The sequence below is a fragment of the Glycine soja genome, chromosome 10 (genome assembly GCF_004193775.1).
Source record: "Glycine soja cultivar W05 chromosome 10, ASM419377v2, whole genome shotgun sequence".
NCBI lineage: Eukaryota > Viridiplantae > Streptophyta > Magnoliopsida > Fabales > Fabaceae > Glycine > Glycine soja.
Window position 1 is genome coordinate 46,351,560 of NC_041011.1, and position 17,879 is coordinate 46,369,438.

General features: G+C 29.7%; 1 protein-coding gene across 1 annotated transcript; it reads left to right on the forward strand.

Moving 5' to 3' along the window:
• Positions 1-5,671: 5,671 nt before the first annotated feature.
• Positions 5,672-10,825, forward strand: LOC114370639 (NAC domain-containing protein 30-like). The gene is made up of 4 exons (XM_028328030.1): positions 5,672-6,020; positions 7,424-7,598; positions 7,796-8,067; positions 9,935-10,825. Exons 1-4 carry the CDS (start codon positions 6,000-6,002, stop codon positions 10,505-10,507), a joined length of 1,041 nt encoding a protein of 346 aa, XP_028183831.1. The 5' UTR covers positions 5,672-5,999; the 3' UTR covers positions 10,508-10,825.
• The last annotated feature ends 7,054 nt before the right edge of the window (positions 10,826-17,879 follow it).

Sequence of the window (17,879 nt, forward strand, 5' to 3'; positions counted from 1 at the left end):
TTCATTGAATTGTTTTAAATTTTTTTCTAAATGATCAAAACTAACCAATTAAATTTCACATAAAAAATCTCAAAATTTCCATTTAACCACTAATTTTACATCTCATTGCATATAAATCTTTTAAATTTTATCCAAATTTCACTAAATTTATACTTTTGAGCTTTTAAAAGTGAGTTCATATTTTAAATATATCATAAACCCTAATATTTAGATGGAAAATAGTATTATTATAATTTTACACAAAAATTAACTATATAATCAAAATACTTAATTTCAAAAGTAAAAGTAATTTAATTGGCACGTTTTATGAGTAAAAATAGCATGGTATTGTGAATTTTATATGCAAATTTTTGTAGCTCCTTGAATTATTGAATTTTTTAATTTTTTGTTGAGCTATTTTTTTTCAAATGAGTATTGAAATTATATTTGTTTTTTAATTAAATCTTTCCGTATAATTGTTGTTAAAAAAAATTAACTACCTAGTCATTTGTGTGAGTTTGTAGCAAAATTATTGTAAATGATGCCTGAAGAAGTTTGTAACTAGACATGCAGATGTAAGAACATTGATTGAAGTTCACACTTCACACCCTATATACACAATTAAAAAATAGTTCAGAGATTTAATTAAAATTTCAAATTGTTCAAAACCTACGAATTAATTTAATAAGAAAATTAAATGAATAGAAAATATAATTAAATTATAAGTAATGTAGAAAAATCATGATAAACTATCAAAACCTGGTGAGGTATGATTTTGCAATGGGAACAAAACTTTCCTCCATCTGCAGTCCCCACACCATTCCCCTATCCCCTAAGCTGTTAAGCCTTCTTCCATTCTTTGTTTCTTCTTTATCATTGATCATTGGCTGTTGGAGGTGGGGTCGGAAATAGGAACTTTTGAACCCCTAAGTGGGTCCTCTAAAAGGTCACGTGTGGGACCTTAACAATCATGAATTCTATACATTTTTAATTGATTTCCCTCTTCGTCGTCTTCTTAAAGTAAATTAATAACGAAAGATGAAACAAAATAAGCCAATTTGATTCTAGAATGAATCAAACCATACCATTTCGATTCCAAGCTTTAAAGCTTTAGTGCAGTTGTTTGCAAGCTAATAAACGAATTCACAAAATTTCAGGGCTCATACACAAGCAACCTGTTCCACACCACTAGATAAAATATACATGAGATATATTTAGAAGCAAAGAATACTTTTCCAGCATATTTGTTTAACTTCTTTAATTTCCTGAATTTCTGATTGAGGGTTAGTGTCTTTCTGTTCAAGTGGTGCATATATAATATAGACTTGAGAAAACTACATTCAAACAAAAACTGAAACCTAAGCTTGTTTCATAATATGTAAACCTAAAATGAGGTTCAGAGATGTGAAACTTAAAAGGTGATGAATTGCAGGATGTGAACATTGCCTTTGATTGTGTTTGTGTTTTTGCTTCTTTGTTTTTTCTCTATCCTGAAAAATTAAACTAGCAAACAGTTCCCCGTGTCTAATTTTCTTTATTTAATTTACTTTTTTATGAATATTTCTTGCAGTAGAACTACGAACATCGTAAAAGTATTTTTCTAGCTATTTCTTTCACTTTATGCTCCTAATTCTAAACTTCTTTTTTCCTTAGATTGGAACCTAGATGTTAAATAGCGTATATGACCAAGCCACGGGTCTATTATAGCCCTAATATAAAGCAACAACGACAAATTAATTACATTAGAGTTTAGACACAATAATTTGGTCTAATATATACAACATTCTTCCTAAGTCTCGGTCAAACTAAAATAATATTATATCATAGAATTATAATTGAAACGCTAAAAAAATAATCATATTTTGGTGGCTCCAGTGATTTAAAATCATATTTCTATCCTATTAGTATCAACACACGCATTTTCATATTTCTATAATACTACCAAAAATATTTAAAAAAGAAAGTCTTATTTTTCACTTGAGGTTTTTGAGCAGTTCGCGTAAGTTGATTAAAGACTTTAACAGTTATGCTACACTACAGGTATTTGAAGCAGTGAGATACAAATCTTGGTCATGGTGTAAGGCCGATATCAAGGAGTTTAACTCATCATTGTATGTGTGGAATATACAACCACAGCACTGCTTGCAACATATCAGATAGGGATTAATGAGAATATGCAGGGGAGTGGTATTTAAATTATTATGGCTCACTGTATAAGGCAATATCTGGACCACTTGTGTTTTATTTATCGGATTCTTATTACTGTAATTGTTTGTGGCTATTGTAACTACTTGTAACAATGTCACTTCTTATTAATTTAAAATCCTTTTTGCCGGAAAAAAAAAAAAAAAAACACTACAGCTATGAGCTTAATCTGCATCCCTCATTAATAAAAAAAAAAAAAAAGAGTCAAGTTCTGCTTTTGTTCGTCACTAAATTATTGTTATTTCATTGCGATTAATTATTATCATAAGTAACCTATTACTATACAAAATACTTTCTAACCTTTCATTTTTTAAATAAAATAATGGAACGCAACCATATAAAACAAATTTAACTAAATTTATATAAAAGTATATAAGGTATAAGTAACCGTTCCGAATATATAGTGAACGTGGTATATTTTCATTTACTCTCCACACATTTATTTTTTAATGGATAATACCAAATAGCTAGAACCTCTTCGATAAAAATAAGTTAACAGTTCTATTATTTTAACAATAAATAATTAATTTAATTAAAATGCACTCAATCATATATTGCTAATTAAGTATGATATAAATTTGTCAAGTTTTTCAGTACCAAAAACAAAATGACAAATTTTATATTAAATACTTAAAAATGATATTTATGACAATTTATAATTAAATATTATCAGTGTAAAATATTTTACTTAGTGTATCTAAATTAAAATTTTAAATAATTGATATATATTGCGTATAATTATTTCTACTTCTCACTTTTTTTATCCTTTTATATATGCACACCTCTCAAAATTGTTCTCTAAAATTAAAATGGAGGAAAGAAGTTAGACCATTTAATTGTACAAAAGACATTTTTTATAGACTAATTTTATAGACTAATAAGTTTGATGACTTTTAGGGAATAATTGATTTTAATGATTTTTTCTCATCCCGTAACTATACATACTTGAATAATCTAGTTGAATTTTTAATTAAATTTTGACTAATTTTCTAGCAACGCAAATTTTTTTATTAGACTTGATATATAGCTAGAACATACATGTCGATTTGGTCCATTTGGTATGGATCTTAGCTAGGTTTCCATTAGATTGACAACAAAGAAATTGTCATGCACCAAACACCACTACAAAACAAAACAAAATCTATAAACAAACAACTACAAGGTTTAATTTAAATTCAACCAAATTGATAAACTCCCTAACTGAAAAACTAGATATAGACACCATGTTTGGATTGTGTTCACACGAAGTTCAATACATTCTAACGTCACTGAATAAGTGAATTGAGGTTCAATGGGATTAATTTGTAACAGAAATCCAAGGACACAGAGTCACTAGGCACAGCAAAACCATGGTCCACTTATCTAATTAAGCATTTATTTAAAACGAGTAAGTAAATAAACAAATAAAAGTTTCAGTAGAGTATTAATAAAAAAGTGGATAGTGAGGGCATAAAAAAAGTATATGTAAGCAAGGGTTGGGACAAAATGACGTCAATGTCAGCAATGAACCCTTAATTATTTAATTAATAGTTGACAAGTTGCTGGTTAAATATTGCTATTCTGCCAACAGAGTCCCTAGAAGGTTGTATTCAGTAGGTGTAAAGGGTACCCTCTGGTATAATAATATGGTAACAGTAAGCTTTCTATACAAGCTTTCGGCTTTTGGTCACTACTCTTTCATATAATATATAAATGGAATTTATGTACTAGATTTGCAGCATATTTATTTATTAAATTAATGGGTCTACTCTGAATAAGACAATAAACCCTTGAAAAGTACAATGGTTGGTAATCCCAGCTTATCCAGGCTTTATGTGTACGTATAAAACAAATAAACTTAATCCTTTGTGTATTTCTTATATATACCCACATATAATACAAATCCCAAAATTACCTTTTCGATCAACATATTAATATATACTTCATTATTTTTTTATAATATACCAAAAGAGTGCATTGTTCTCAAAGAAACCTGTTAATCAGTTACTCTTACTTTAGCAAGGGATAATATATAAAAGTGTATTCTTTCTCAATAATCAAGTCATTTATCTGGAACTTTGTTAAGAGAAAAACGGATGGTCTTCTAACTTGAACTGTCAAGTTTGTTTCTTATTGTCCTGTGTAGACTACAAATCCATGAAAAGAATTAAATTTAAATCATTTATAATTATTAATTTATATTATTTTAATATTTTTGTATATAGTAATTAATATACTATACCAATTACTCTGATAACTCATTATTAAGTTTTACATGTATGTATATGTATATCAGTATATGAGTTTAATTAATAAATATGAGTAAAAAAACACTATTGGTTAATCAAAAGTTAATTTTATATAATTTTCAAAATAATTATTATAAAAGTCAATAATTTTAAATTTTTAATATACATAAATATGTTGGGATTAAATCACAGTAAAAGGCATCTATAAGTTATTCTAGAGCAAATTACATGGACTGCTTCTTAAATATTTTGAGATTGCACTTGACTCCGATTCTTAAGGTTTACCTTATCATCTTATAAGAGTACATAGTGTAATGTGATTTGAGTAATAGCATCACGTTTTTCAAACAATTAAGCAAAGTTAATATAGGGTAAAAAATAAGAGATATTAGGAAAAATTTAACAAAATCTCCTGAAAGTTGGTGTAATTTGCTCTTTTATATCATGTATATAATGCTTTATGGATTGGACATACTGTTTATAGATCCAATGTTCTGATTATCTGATAATAGTTAATTACATATATAGAACAGAAGATGAATTATGGTGGAGGTGTTGATGGCTTGATGCAGAGAGTGCAAAAACCAAAACCACACCTGCGCTAAACAATAATCGGATAAACTTTGGTGGAGGTCTTATGGTATGCATATGAAAACACTAAAGCCACAAGACACAAATGATTAACATGTTGATATGGACAGCTTAGGAGTCTGACATAGCTTTCACATGTCAAAAAAGCAATGGTGCCAAATGTAGAGGGACGGCGCACCAAACAAACAATTGTGAAACCTCACTTGTGAAGGATCGAAGAGGAGAATGTGAGAATGTGACATGCATGTAACACACTCTATTTGTGTTAATATGTTAATTAGTGAGAGGGCCTCTGATCTAGTGCTCCATCAAATCATTAGCATATATAGTATATAATACCAGTTTCATATGATTTTATATGATTTTAAATTACAGTTATCATGAACCAGAAAATCTTTATATTATGAGAAAATATGACTTATATAATCATAATTATAATTGTAAAATGTCGAAATACCTTAGCGTTGGAGACTGTTATTTAAAACCATGAAAAGTTTATAAAAACTATATATGATCCATATTACATATAATAATATAAACAGTAATAGTATATGGTTAAAATTAACTGAGCACTGTACAGTAGCTAGCATTGTTGTTTAAAGTGGTGGAATTGAAAAGGCTTAGGGTACAATATAACGGTGGAAGGGGGGGGGGTGGCGTGAAAACTCGGTGTCACGCCGTCCAAACAAAGACCTTTCCATCTATCTGCCACCCCACGCGCAATCAATAACCTCATCTACAATATGTTTCTATATATGTATATATTTTTATAATATATATTATTCTTCTGCTTCTTTTCTGTACAACATTCTCTGATCTCTCTCTCTCTTGATACCATGCTCTTGCAAATACATATATATAACTCTCCTACCTCTCTTTAAACAAACATTCGCCTTCTCCTTACTTCAACACATCTCCCTCTCTCTTTCTCTCTCTCTCGATCTTAATTCCCTTAATCTTATTTTCAGTGCGCCTGTAGCTTGCAAACTCAAGAAGATGTCATTAACCCAAATTCCTGTGAGTATTCTATGTATTTGTAGTGTCCATAATGTAACGGTTATTTCTTTTTTTCTTTTCCGAACAGCATGTCAAGAGAAGTCTGAAACATCCTTGAATCCATTTGGTAACGATAACCTTTTGGAGGGTTTTTCTCAAGGGAACTATATACAGCTTTTTTTTAATTTGTTTTACAAAAAAGGGGAACTAAAGCTTCTGATGATGTCTTACTGTATTATATCCATGTCTAACTACAAGCCTGAAAATGTTAAATGGATCTCTATAGCTTGCTTTTCTTTCACATTTGTTAGTTTTCTGAATAAAAATGAAAGGCATGCACCAATCCAAAGTCTGATATGTTTTGGTTTTTGTCAACTGAGAACGTGCGTGTATCGTGATCTTAACAGTGTAGAAAGAGAGAATGATATGATTAATTCGAAAATTTTCAAACCATCAATGAAATAGTTTCCCCCATTACCAAGAGAAAATTAAATATTAAATCTATTAGTATTAATTACTTAGCTAGTTAGGGTTGGTTTGGTCATGTCAAGGTTTAGCAAAACCATGGGTAGTGAACTAACTAGTGATTGTGTCCTTGGAATAAAATTATGAAAATTGGCTTAAGGTGATGAGTGGAACTTTATCTGTATCATGGTGGCTACATGTGTGTGCCTGGTGGTCGTGAATTTGTGATCACGACAGGGGCAGGTCTTTCTCCACCACCAGCAGGCGTAGGGAGTGCACTGCACTCAAAGAAATGTGACATGCTTGTGACAGCTAAGTCAAGCTTTTCGGCCAACTTTTATGTTCAATATACTTTTGCCAACTTCTCATGTCATGCAAATAAAGGCATAATCAAAAGAGCTTCTTAGGATTAATCATAGACCTATCTTGTTAGTTAATTTGTTTTACTAATGGTGGGTTCCACACATGGTCTGCCAATTTTGTCATTGCACATGCTTCACAATTGTTGGGTCCAATAACAAAGTTATATATACATCATCATCATCATTACTTCTAAATATCTCATCCCTAGAGTTATTTTTAGAGCTAGTATAAGCTTGTAACCTATTATGACTTTGATGAAGAGCAACGCATAACCAATGGCCACTGAATTTTTTTCCTTATCTTCCAGTGCTGCCTTTACTCTTAGGCCTTGGCCAAAAGAATGAGTATCATATTTATATGTTTGATAATAATAATAATATTTTTATTTTTTTTCTTGATACATGTAAAAGACAACAACATAACATAAGTTAAAAAGATTTAATTTCAGTTGATTGAGTTGGATATATGAGTTATTATAAGTTTTTTAATTTTCACGGATAAAAAAAAAAAAGAGAACTAACACAAACTTTTATATATGCATATCAAATTGAAACGGTAACATAATGACTCCTTTTCCTTTAATTTGCTTCTTTCAGGAGAGATCATCATCAATTGACATGGAATCATGTGTGCCTCCAGGATTTAGATTTCATCCCACAGAAGACGAGCTTGTGGGGTATTACCTCAAGAGGAAGATAAACTCGCTAAAAATCGATCTAGATGTTATTGTTGAGATTGATCTCTACAAAATGGAACCATGGGACATACAAGGTATATATATATATTTAGTTATCACAATGCAATTTGCTTGACACCAATATGTTCACTTAAAGGGACATAATTAATCATCTTTAAGTAATTATAGTTCAAAAAAACAAAAGTCAACTTTAGAAATTTGATAAACTCATGGAGCAAAGACATATCATGCATATGACATTATAGTTACAAGATGTGCTTGAAATATGCAGATAGGTGCAAGCTAGGATATGAGCAGCAGAATGAGTGGTACTTTTTCAGCCATAAAGACAAGAAGTATCCAACAGGGACAAGAACTAACAGGGCAACTGCTGCTGGATTCTGGAAAGCAACGGGAAGAGACAAGGCTGTTATGTCCAAAAATAGAATCATAGGAATGAGGAAGACCTTGGTGTTCTACAAAGGACGTGCTCCTAATGGAAGGAAAACAGACTGGATTATGCATGAATATAGGCATCAAACTTCTGAACATGGCCCTCCACAGGCAAGTTTATTTCTTCTCTCTCTTGAATCATATCAACCATTGTCAATTGTTGAAGGTCTTTATATAATTCAATGGTAGTTTCCAATAATGCGTTTACTCTAATATTATGTATTCGTATGCATTACGTAAGTTTTGTTTTTTTGGTTATTATGCATTACGTAAGTTAAGGAGAAGGCAAACATGTCATTTTTTATTAAATAGGGTCGTCAAACACTGCGTTTCCTGTTTCATATTCATTTTCAAACATACACACTATCTTTTTCAAATTGCAGCATTATTAATGGTATCACACTTTTGAACACATTTTTTCCCACGATTTTTTTATTTCTGTTTAAAATTCTCCATATTAAATAAATATGGATTTCACGCTTTGTTAAATAAGACTAATGAATTTAATTCAATAATAAACAGTGTATTAGAAAAACTATCAAAGATTATTACTAACTTCTTTTAATATCGTAAAATCCTGTCACTTTTCTATATATATAATATAATTCTTTCCTGTCATAATTTCAAACGTTAATAGATTATCTATAAAATTATTTTTGGGAGAAATTCTATATAAATGCTTCATTTTTGTATTTCTTTCGTTTCAGTATTTCAATTGTAAATGATCTTTTTAATGAGTATTATAAAATATACTATTTAAAGTATATAATATTTAATATATTATATTAAATTATTTGTGTAGTTACTTTAAACTAGTATTAAATAATTTTAATATTTTGAAATAATGAACACTTTTATTTTTAATAAATATTTTTAATTTAATTTTCTTAATCATTATCGTAATCGCACGAGTTAAACATTTGCTGTTAAACTGTAGTGATAATTAAAAGCATGCTTATTAAATTTTTTATGACAACAATCATATCAGATTTCTTATATTATCAAATCAAACAAAAACGACGTGTTAATGGTTTTTTTAATATAATAACACATCTTAATAGAAGCTTTTTTAAAATAAAAATAAAAGATATTCAACATTGAAAAAAATGAATATATATGTCACATGATATGAGGATTTAATTATAAAAACTGAGGACCATCATATGCTTGAGTTATATACGCAACACGTACGTATATATATCCATTAATATATATAGAATATTTCTTAAGTTTGGAAAACTTTGTAGCTAATTAATTATTGCAACAAGAGTTGCTTTGTAGTTCACCTCTATTCCTATGATACAAAGTAACAAAAGGATAGTTTCAGTAATATTTTTACACTTATCATAAAACGCAATTTATTTATTTTTCTTTCTATATTGATGTGACATTTTATTGTGAAAGTAGTGTGAAAGACTATTAAAAATTATGTAAATATAATATCTTTTTTTTACTAAATTTTGTTTATAGTAAAAAAATTAATATTCACTCTTTTTTTTCTTTACTTTTCAATCACTTTTTAATATTATAAACTTTTCAAGAACGAAGCAATACTTGATAAATAAAGTTTAAAAAAATCACACTCCAACTTCTATATTATACTTTTAATTACTTTTTATTTATTTTCTCACTTTCTATCCATAACAAGTACATGAGTATAGAGGTAGGGTATAAAATTTTGGATAGTCAAAAAAATATTATTAATTTAAAGAGGTAGTACATAGAATGCATCTTTAGGAATCGTTACATTCAACAAAATTTCAAACATGTAATGAAAAGATATCCTCCACTTTCTCCAAAGGCACTTTGCCTTTGATAAAGCTCAAAGTGGCAAACGCAAATTACGACACGCTTGTCCTTCTTTATACTATCTATGTTAATAATAATACAGAGAACGTATCTCATCTCAATATCATGAAAAATTATATATATATATATATAGGTAGCTGAAGTTGGTAGCAAATTATTTATATTGCAGGAAGAAGGATGGGTTGTGTGCCGAGCATTTCGAAAGCCTAGTCCAAGTCACAGGCCAGGCTTTGACCACCCATGGTGCAGTACTAGTAGTCAACAACAACACTTTTTCAGAGACCAAATTCAAAGCTATTCATCAAGACCCTTATCAATTGCTGACATTTTGGATGAAACAAATAATGTGCCTCACCCTAATGCTGAAGGTACAAGTTTTAGTCACCCCTTCAGCTCGGATCATCAGCAACACCTGAATAATCTTCTATCAAACCAAACTGTGGCTATTATGGACAAACAACTCATTGAGCTTCCACAGCTAGATAGTCCCACTGCAAGTTTGGCAATCAAAGAATGTAACCAACAACAACATAATGGCTTAACAAATGAGGAATATTGCAGTGATGAAAGGAGTAACAATAGCAATGCACAAGGGATCGATTGGAAGAGCTTGGACAACTTGTTTGGGTCTCAATTGAGTGATAATGCAGCTTATTTTTCACATCCAAACTTGCCCTTGATGATGCCCCATAACCATGATCAAGCTAGTCATATCCTTGGATGCTTCCCTGATTCTTCATAATTAACTTGTGTGTCACGTACCAACCATAATCCATAGCCAAATTAATAAATAAAGTCTCTAAGTAAGATATGATGGATATATAATATTCATTATATCATAGTTTTCCATTTATCTTACCATAAGCTAATTTAGAAGTTGTTGCTGGGAGATTGAATATTACCAAAAAGCTTTTTAGGTGATGATGATATTATATATATTTTTACGTGATAAAGGAGATTTGCTTGAAGAGTGAATCTCTGATCCTTTGTATTAGAGTTCAGAAGATCATAAGCCTTTTCTTTTTTTCTTTTATGGGTATAAGCATAACTTTTTACTGTCCTACCTTGGTTATGTCACTTATAAATGTACATTCTCTTTATTACATGCATAGTGTGGCTTTTCTTTGCTTTAATCAATTATACGTAATCATCTGTATTTTGTGAGAGCATTCTGTGTTATTCATCAATATATATATATATATATATATATATATATATATATATTTAACATAAGGGCATAATATCATTCTTTCGTTATATATATGAGACCACCATCATTCTTTATTACTTCAAGGGCATAATGCTCGAAACATCAAGTATGAGGACTATTAATTGTGATTGTGATGAAATTTTTAAAAGTAATGCTAGTTTAACAATACCTTCCAACTTTTACAAAATTGAGAGGGACAAAAGAGAGGAAAGAAATGAGATAAAATCAGTGATATGCAAGAAAATAATAAGTTACTTGTTTTATAAAAAAAAATACATGTAAAAAATATTGTGAAACTTTTTAACGAGAAATATTACTCTTTTATATATTAGTAATAGAACATTTGACAATATGTTGTGTTAGAGGGGCTGGAATTAATAATTTGTTCCTATTTTTCAAATCTGAACCTTTAGTTGTTCCTCTAATTAAAAGATAATGCATCATTAAAAATATCATTTTCTTTCTTAATTGTTATATTTTTTTTATCAATGTGTTAATTTTTAATTATAAATAGACGTAAAAGGGAGATGCGATTAAGATTTTACTCAACATCATATTAGCCTTCCCCTCTAAGTATTTTATTAGAGAAAATATTATTCCTTTAATCTAAAGTGTATTTTTTACTGTGTGTTTAAACAAAAAAAAAAAGGAGACACAAAATTATATATAATATCACACATAGTATCAATCTTTTTTTTGATGTAAAAATAATGAAACTATTTTATTAATCCTTTCTTGGTTTTTAGTGTGTTTAACGAGGTAATTAATAAAACGTAGGCTTCAGTTTTGTTAAAGTTTATTTCAACATGATCTACTGGCTAGGATATGAGATACCTACTATATCCTTTAATTCTCTCTAGTGGTGAGAGGTTGAGGACCACATCCTTTAGCCGTTTGGTCAGACCCCACCCCTAATCAATTAGTATCTTGTGAGAGAAAGATCAATGGAGAAAAATGCTAATGTCACTGGTATATTGACTTCAGCATTGTCAACCAGACATCAATCACGAAGGTATGTTTTCAAAATGTATTTTATTAAGTGTGGGACATGACCAATATTGTTGAATGAAATTACAGACTTTATTCTAAAAGAAAAGGTGCGGGACATGTGTGAACTGAGAAATATGAATCGTTAAATAAATTAAAAGTAGAAATCCAATTATTAGCTAGTGGTCTGAAACAAATTTGCATGTAAAACATGACTATATATATATAGTAAGAAAGTATCATTTTCTTTAGTTTATTAATATTGCATACTATTAGTAGTTTATGAAATTTTGAGAAAGCCTGTACAAAAAAAATAGAAAGAAATTAAACTGGGCAATATAATGTTTCGTTCTTGTAAATGGGGAGGCTATGGCTAAAGTGCGGAACATGGTTGGAGGGACTTCAACCAATCTTTGATGATATCCTTTTCACACTTCTATTATCCATATATTAATAAATAATATTTTTTATACAAAATAAACAATATTTTATATGGACACGTATAAACCTCTTATACAGTACTGTAGTATTTATTTTCCTGCTAAAAATTCGTTTCACACCTTCTTACTTTTATTTTTATTACCAATAATAATAATTTATGTGTCAAGTATTTTGTTTATTAATTAAGAATACATAAAAATTTCTCTCTGTTAATAAATATGGCATCAATTATTTTTCTAGTGAAGTGGATATGTAACGTATGATAGATATAAGCTCAATTTTTTTTCCTGAATAAACTAACCCAACAAAGATTTTGTCCAGTCATTACTTTGGTCCCATAATTTTTTTTTTGTCTTGTTGTGCTCCAAATATTTTTGCACCAAAACATGAGATTGTTATTCTCACTACCAAAACGTTTGAAATTACAAGATTATCTTTAGTTTCATTTCCACACACCCCTTTGTAATGCCTTTAATTGTTCCCACAAAATGACACAAGATTTTTTAGCATGTTTTCTCCTCACCCATACGTTTTTTGAAAAAATTCTCAAAAGGTTGTCATCCCATAACTACTCCAAGCCAAGCAAGCTTAATTGTGAAGTTCTTAAGTGATAAGCTACCAAAAAGTAGATGCATCTTGTTGGTATAACTAATACCAATTAATTCATTTAAGTCATCCTCAATTGTACAGTCTCATACCTACACAACATCTGGATTCCTAATTCATCTTTTTTTGGTGTGATTCATCGAGATGTTACATGCACATCAGCTTCTGCTCGGCTCTCACACTACGATATTTCACGCGATGACACTTCACTCAACTTTCTTATTAATCAAAACCTTTTACTGATCAAAACCCTCTGTAAGTAGCCCTTTCCGAGACCTCGATAATTTGTTTCGACTACTTTCAAGATCAATAATTGTCCCCACAAATCAACACGAGACTTTTCAGCATGTTTTGTCCTTACTTGCACATTTTCTGAAAAACTTCCCAGGAGATCACCCATCTCATATCTACTGCAAATCAAACATACTTAACTATGAAGTTCTTAAGTGATTAGTTATCAAAAAATAAATGCATCTTGCTAGTATAAATAGTACCAATTAAATCTTTTAAGTCATAACCAATTGTATAGTCTCATACTTACACAGTCTTTAAATCTCTCTCTTTCTAGTGTGATTCATCGGTATGTTACACCCTCCCCTTCTCCTTTTTGTTCAGCCACTCTCCCCCAACTTTTCATTTCTATTTTCTCACCCTAAACAACTCCATCGTCCTGCTAATGCTATCATCCTTTCCTTTTCCAAATTTGATTTGAGAAAGGCGAAAAGAGAGAGAGACATAAAACGTCAATAAAGAGAGACCTAAATCATCCCTCAAAATGCAACAAGTATGACACCTTCGTGTTGCGCCAACAACCTTGTGCCTGTCGAGATATGTGTTGTGGCACGTTGCATCATGCACACCACGTCTCGTCTATGTTGATGGTTGAAATTAGATCTAGCACGAGAGATGGTGGTTGTATGGTTTATTCCTATTATTTTGTTGGATTTTGTTGTAGGTTTTGTTGAGGGGTTTATGGGTTTTGGTGTGAGGTGTGAGGTATTTTAAATGAGTTTGGGATGGTGATTAGGGGGATTGGGATGCCGGAGTAGTTTGTGTTTTAGCAAGTACAATTAGAAAAATAAAACAATGAAAATATGATTAAGTTGAACTATTAATTATTATGCAACAAAATTATATTTTTGTTATTGAATTGTATTTTCGTTATTTAATTTTTTTCACCTTATTAATAAACAATAAAAATATGATTTTATTATACAATGTATAATAAAATTGTGTTTTCATTGTTTAGTTTTTTTTTTCACACCCAACTATATACAATGAAAGCACGATTTCATTATACAAATGTGTAATAAAATTGTGTTTGATAAAAAAGAATATTTTTGGAAAAAAAAAAACTAATATAGATAATAATAATAGCATTTTGGGAGTAAGAATAACAACTCCCCCCCCAAGACATTTGTTCTGTTGGACCAAACAAATGTCTCAAAGATTCGTCCCACACCAAACTATTAAGGGAATTGCTAAATCCACCTTTCCTATTTGTTATATGCACATCCTTTATGTAATTTTATTTATTTATTCTCAAAATTATCCTTCTCTGGAAACTAAATTCTATAAAATATTAAAATTTAATACTTTAGTAAACTAATTTCCAGATGTGTTATAATATTTTTCAAAAACTATTTGTTCGAAGCGATATAAGACTTTATGGAAGCAAAAACAGGGATGGTATGGATTTGTCGAGAGAGACATGAAATAGGACTCCAGAAACATCGTCCTCTCGGAGTCCGCCCTCAATAATCTCATAAAAGCACTTCTTTTTTATGTTAGTCATCTTCTCATTACGCCTTCACCTTTGACAAATCCCTTCATCGCCTGTGATAGTGCAAAGCATAGGAACCTGATTTTTTTTATTTATTACGTAGGCAGGGACGGAACTAGAAAAAACTTGTTAGCGGGGAAAAAATTTAATACTATGATAAGTAAAATCAATAATAATTTATAGCTAAAATTAATTTTTCTATCAAATTAAAAGCAATTTAAAACTCAACGTGTAAATGAGAAAACATACTACGGATTAATTAAAATTGTACCAATTTTTTTTAACATAGTTAATAAAAATTAACATATAATTGCTATAATTATATAGCAGTTGAAATAAATAGTATTACTATAATTAATATAAGAAAATAAAATAAAAGTTTAATGATTGTGCGTGGGTATCGACAATGAAAAACACTTGAGCATGGTGATGATGTTGGCAACAAAATGGTACTCAAGAATTATATACTTGGGGATAAGGGTGAGTATGATCAGTTTTAAGGTATGGCCGGTGAAACTCACATTTTAAACGAATCAGGTAAATTCATTCCACAAAATAAATTATTTTCTTTTAGATTCGTATCTGATTCGCAGACTCAATTAATAATTAAAAAATATATATGTTTTTGGCAAATTGTTTTTATAAAATTATAATTTTTTTCCTTCATTATTTTAAACTAAAATCTATCTATAACACTCAAATATACCAACAAAACATATAAATAATCTCAATACTAAAACTAAAAGCTTCAAAATGTCTTAAGTGAGTCTTGACCATGTAAAAATTCAAATACACAACCAAATGTCAAAGTTCAAATACACAACCAAATATTAATGTTTAAATACAAAACCAACTAAACATAGATTCAAGCAACTAAACATTTGACTAAATGTTTGATGTAGCTTGATAATCCTTCTCAATCTCTGTGATCTTATCTTCTTTTCTTACAACTCATCACAAACATCATAAGTAAAATGTAAGTTAGTTAAAAGGATAAAAATAATAATTCATTGTAACATATGATAAAAAAATAATAATAAATTTACTTTGGACATCAAATCCTAATCTCTAATTTCTAGTACATATCAAAACTTGCACATTTTCAGCAAGAAGTGCAACTCTATATTTATTAAGCACCCTAGAACCAATACTAAATGTTGATTTGGAAGCGACAATTGTAATTTGAATACTTAAAACATCACAAGCCATTAATGCAAGTTCTGAAAATCTAGATCTTATTATTCTTCCAATATTACAAAAGATCCAAATTTGGATGGCATTGAGAAGACAATTTTTGTTCTTCCAAGTATGTGCCTAAATGAGATTTATCCACATCTGACAAACTTTTATCCTCATACTGAATAAACTCCTACGTTATTTTTAAAAAATAGTAAGTAAAGGAAAACAATAAACAAGAATCACAATAAAAAGAATAAAGAAGAACATAAACTTACATTCATAACATTCCACTGTGATGATGAGTTTTCACTAGTAAAAGTAGTAACAGATGAAGTCCTTCGTGATGAAGTTTGACTTGAAGTAGCATTGCAAGTTGCTTCTTTTGAAAACAACTTAACATACTCATTATATAGAGTATACAACTTGTGCTTCACAACTTTCAACTTTGCTTGGATAGCCATTTGATCAAGTCCAAGCTTTGCATAACAGAATCTCAAAAAATTAAACTTGAATTGGGGATCTAGAATGCATCCAAAGCAAAGCACAATGCTATACTCACCCCAATATTTATCAAAAAATTATTCATTTCAATTGTCATGTCTCTAATTGTCTCATCCTCATTATTCACATTTTGAATCAACAAACATTCAATCTTCCATACTTACATGAAATACATATTAGATGTTGGATAAGAAGAACCAGAAATCAATTCATTAATTTGATAAAATGGTTGCAAAAATTCACACATTTTTTCACCTGTATCTCACTCTTCATTAGTGGGACAATTCACATAGCTTATATCTTCAAATTCAAGACTACTAAAAGCATGACGATACAAAAGTGCACTCTCAAGCATAAAAAGGTGGAATTCCACCTAGTAAACCCATATTGGTAGTAATACCACCAACTTTAGCAACACAAGCTCTAAAAAATCCTCATTCTTCCCTTTGACCCTTAAACATACTTGATTTCCCCCCTAATTTTATGAATAGCATGGCCAACAACTTTTGACCCCTCTTGAACTATAAGATTTAAAATGTGAGCAACACATCGGATATGAAAATATTCACCACAACATAATAAACCATCAATTTGCAAACAAAAAAAAATATCTTTCAAAAAGTGTTGCATTTTATTATTAGAAGATGCATTGTCCAAAGTCAATGAAAAGATTTTTCTTTTAATCCCCCAATATTCTAAAAAACCATATATGATTTTGTCAACAAAATGTGTAGTCAATGCAATATAACCCTCAATAGGACAAGAAGTCCACACATTTGCAGTCAAGTTTATTCTATCAAGGAGTTTACACAAAACTTGTTTCAACTTTTGCTTGTCATTCTCATACAATTTGTTTACATTTAAAGTGGAAACACACCTAAAAGGTATTTTAGCTTCAGGATACAAATACAGAATCAACTCTTTAAATCTCATATGTTCAACAAAAGAGTATGGAAGATCATGTTCAATTATAATCATAGAAATCAACTCATTTATCACATCCTAATCAATTATTCTAGTTCTTAAATTTCCAGTATGATCAAGCATAAGTTTTCCAACATCAGACTCTACAATTAAATGTGGCTTATTCTCACATTTTTTCATATGACGAAATAAAGTCAAGATTCCACTTTCACTCCTACCACCCACAAGGTTTTTCTTACAATATTTGCATTGGGCCCTTGATTTCCCATTAGGATGTTTAACATGTTTTTCAAAAAAATCCACATAGTAAAAGATAGATCCCTAGCCTTTTTATTTGGCCTTTCAGGTTCATCATTAAGTTTATCTTCTTCAACATTATTAGATGAAATATTCTTCTCATTTACTTCAACATCAACCTCAACATTTTCATTGAACATAGCTTCAAAAGATTCCATGGTTTAATAATTAAAGCTGAAATAATAA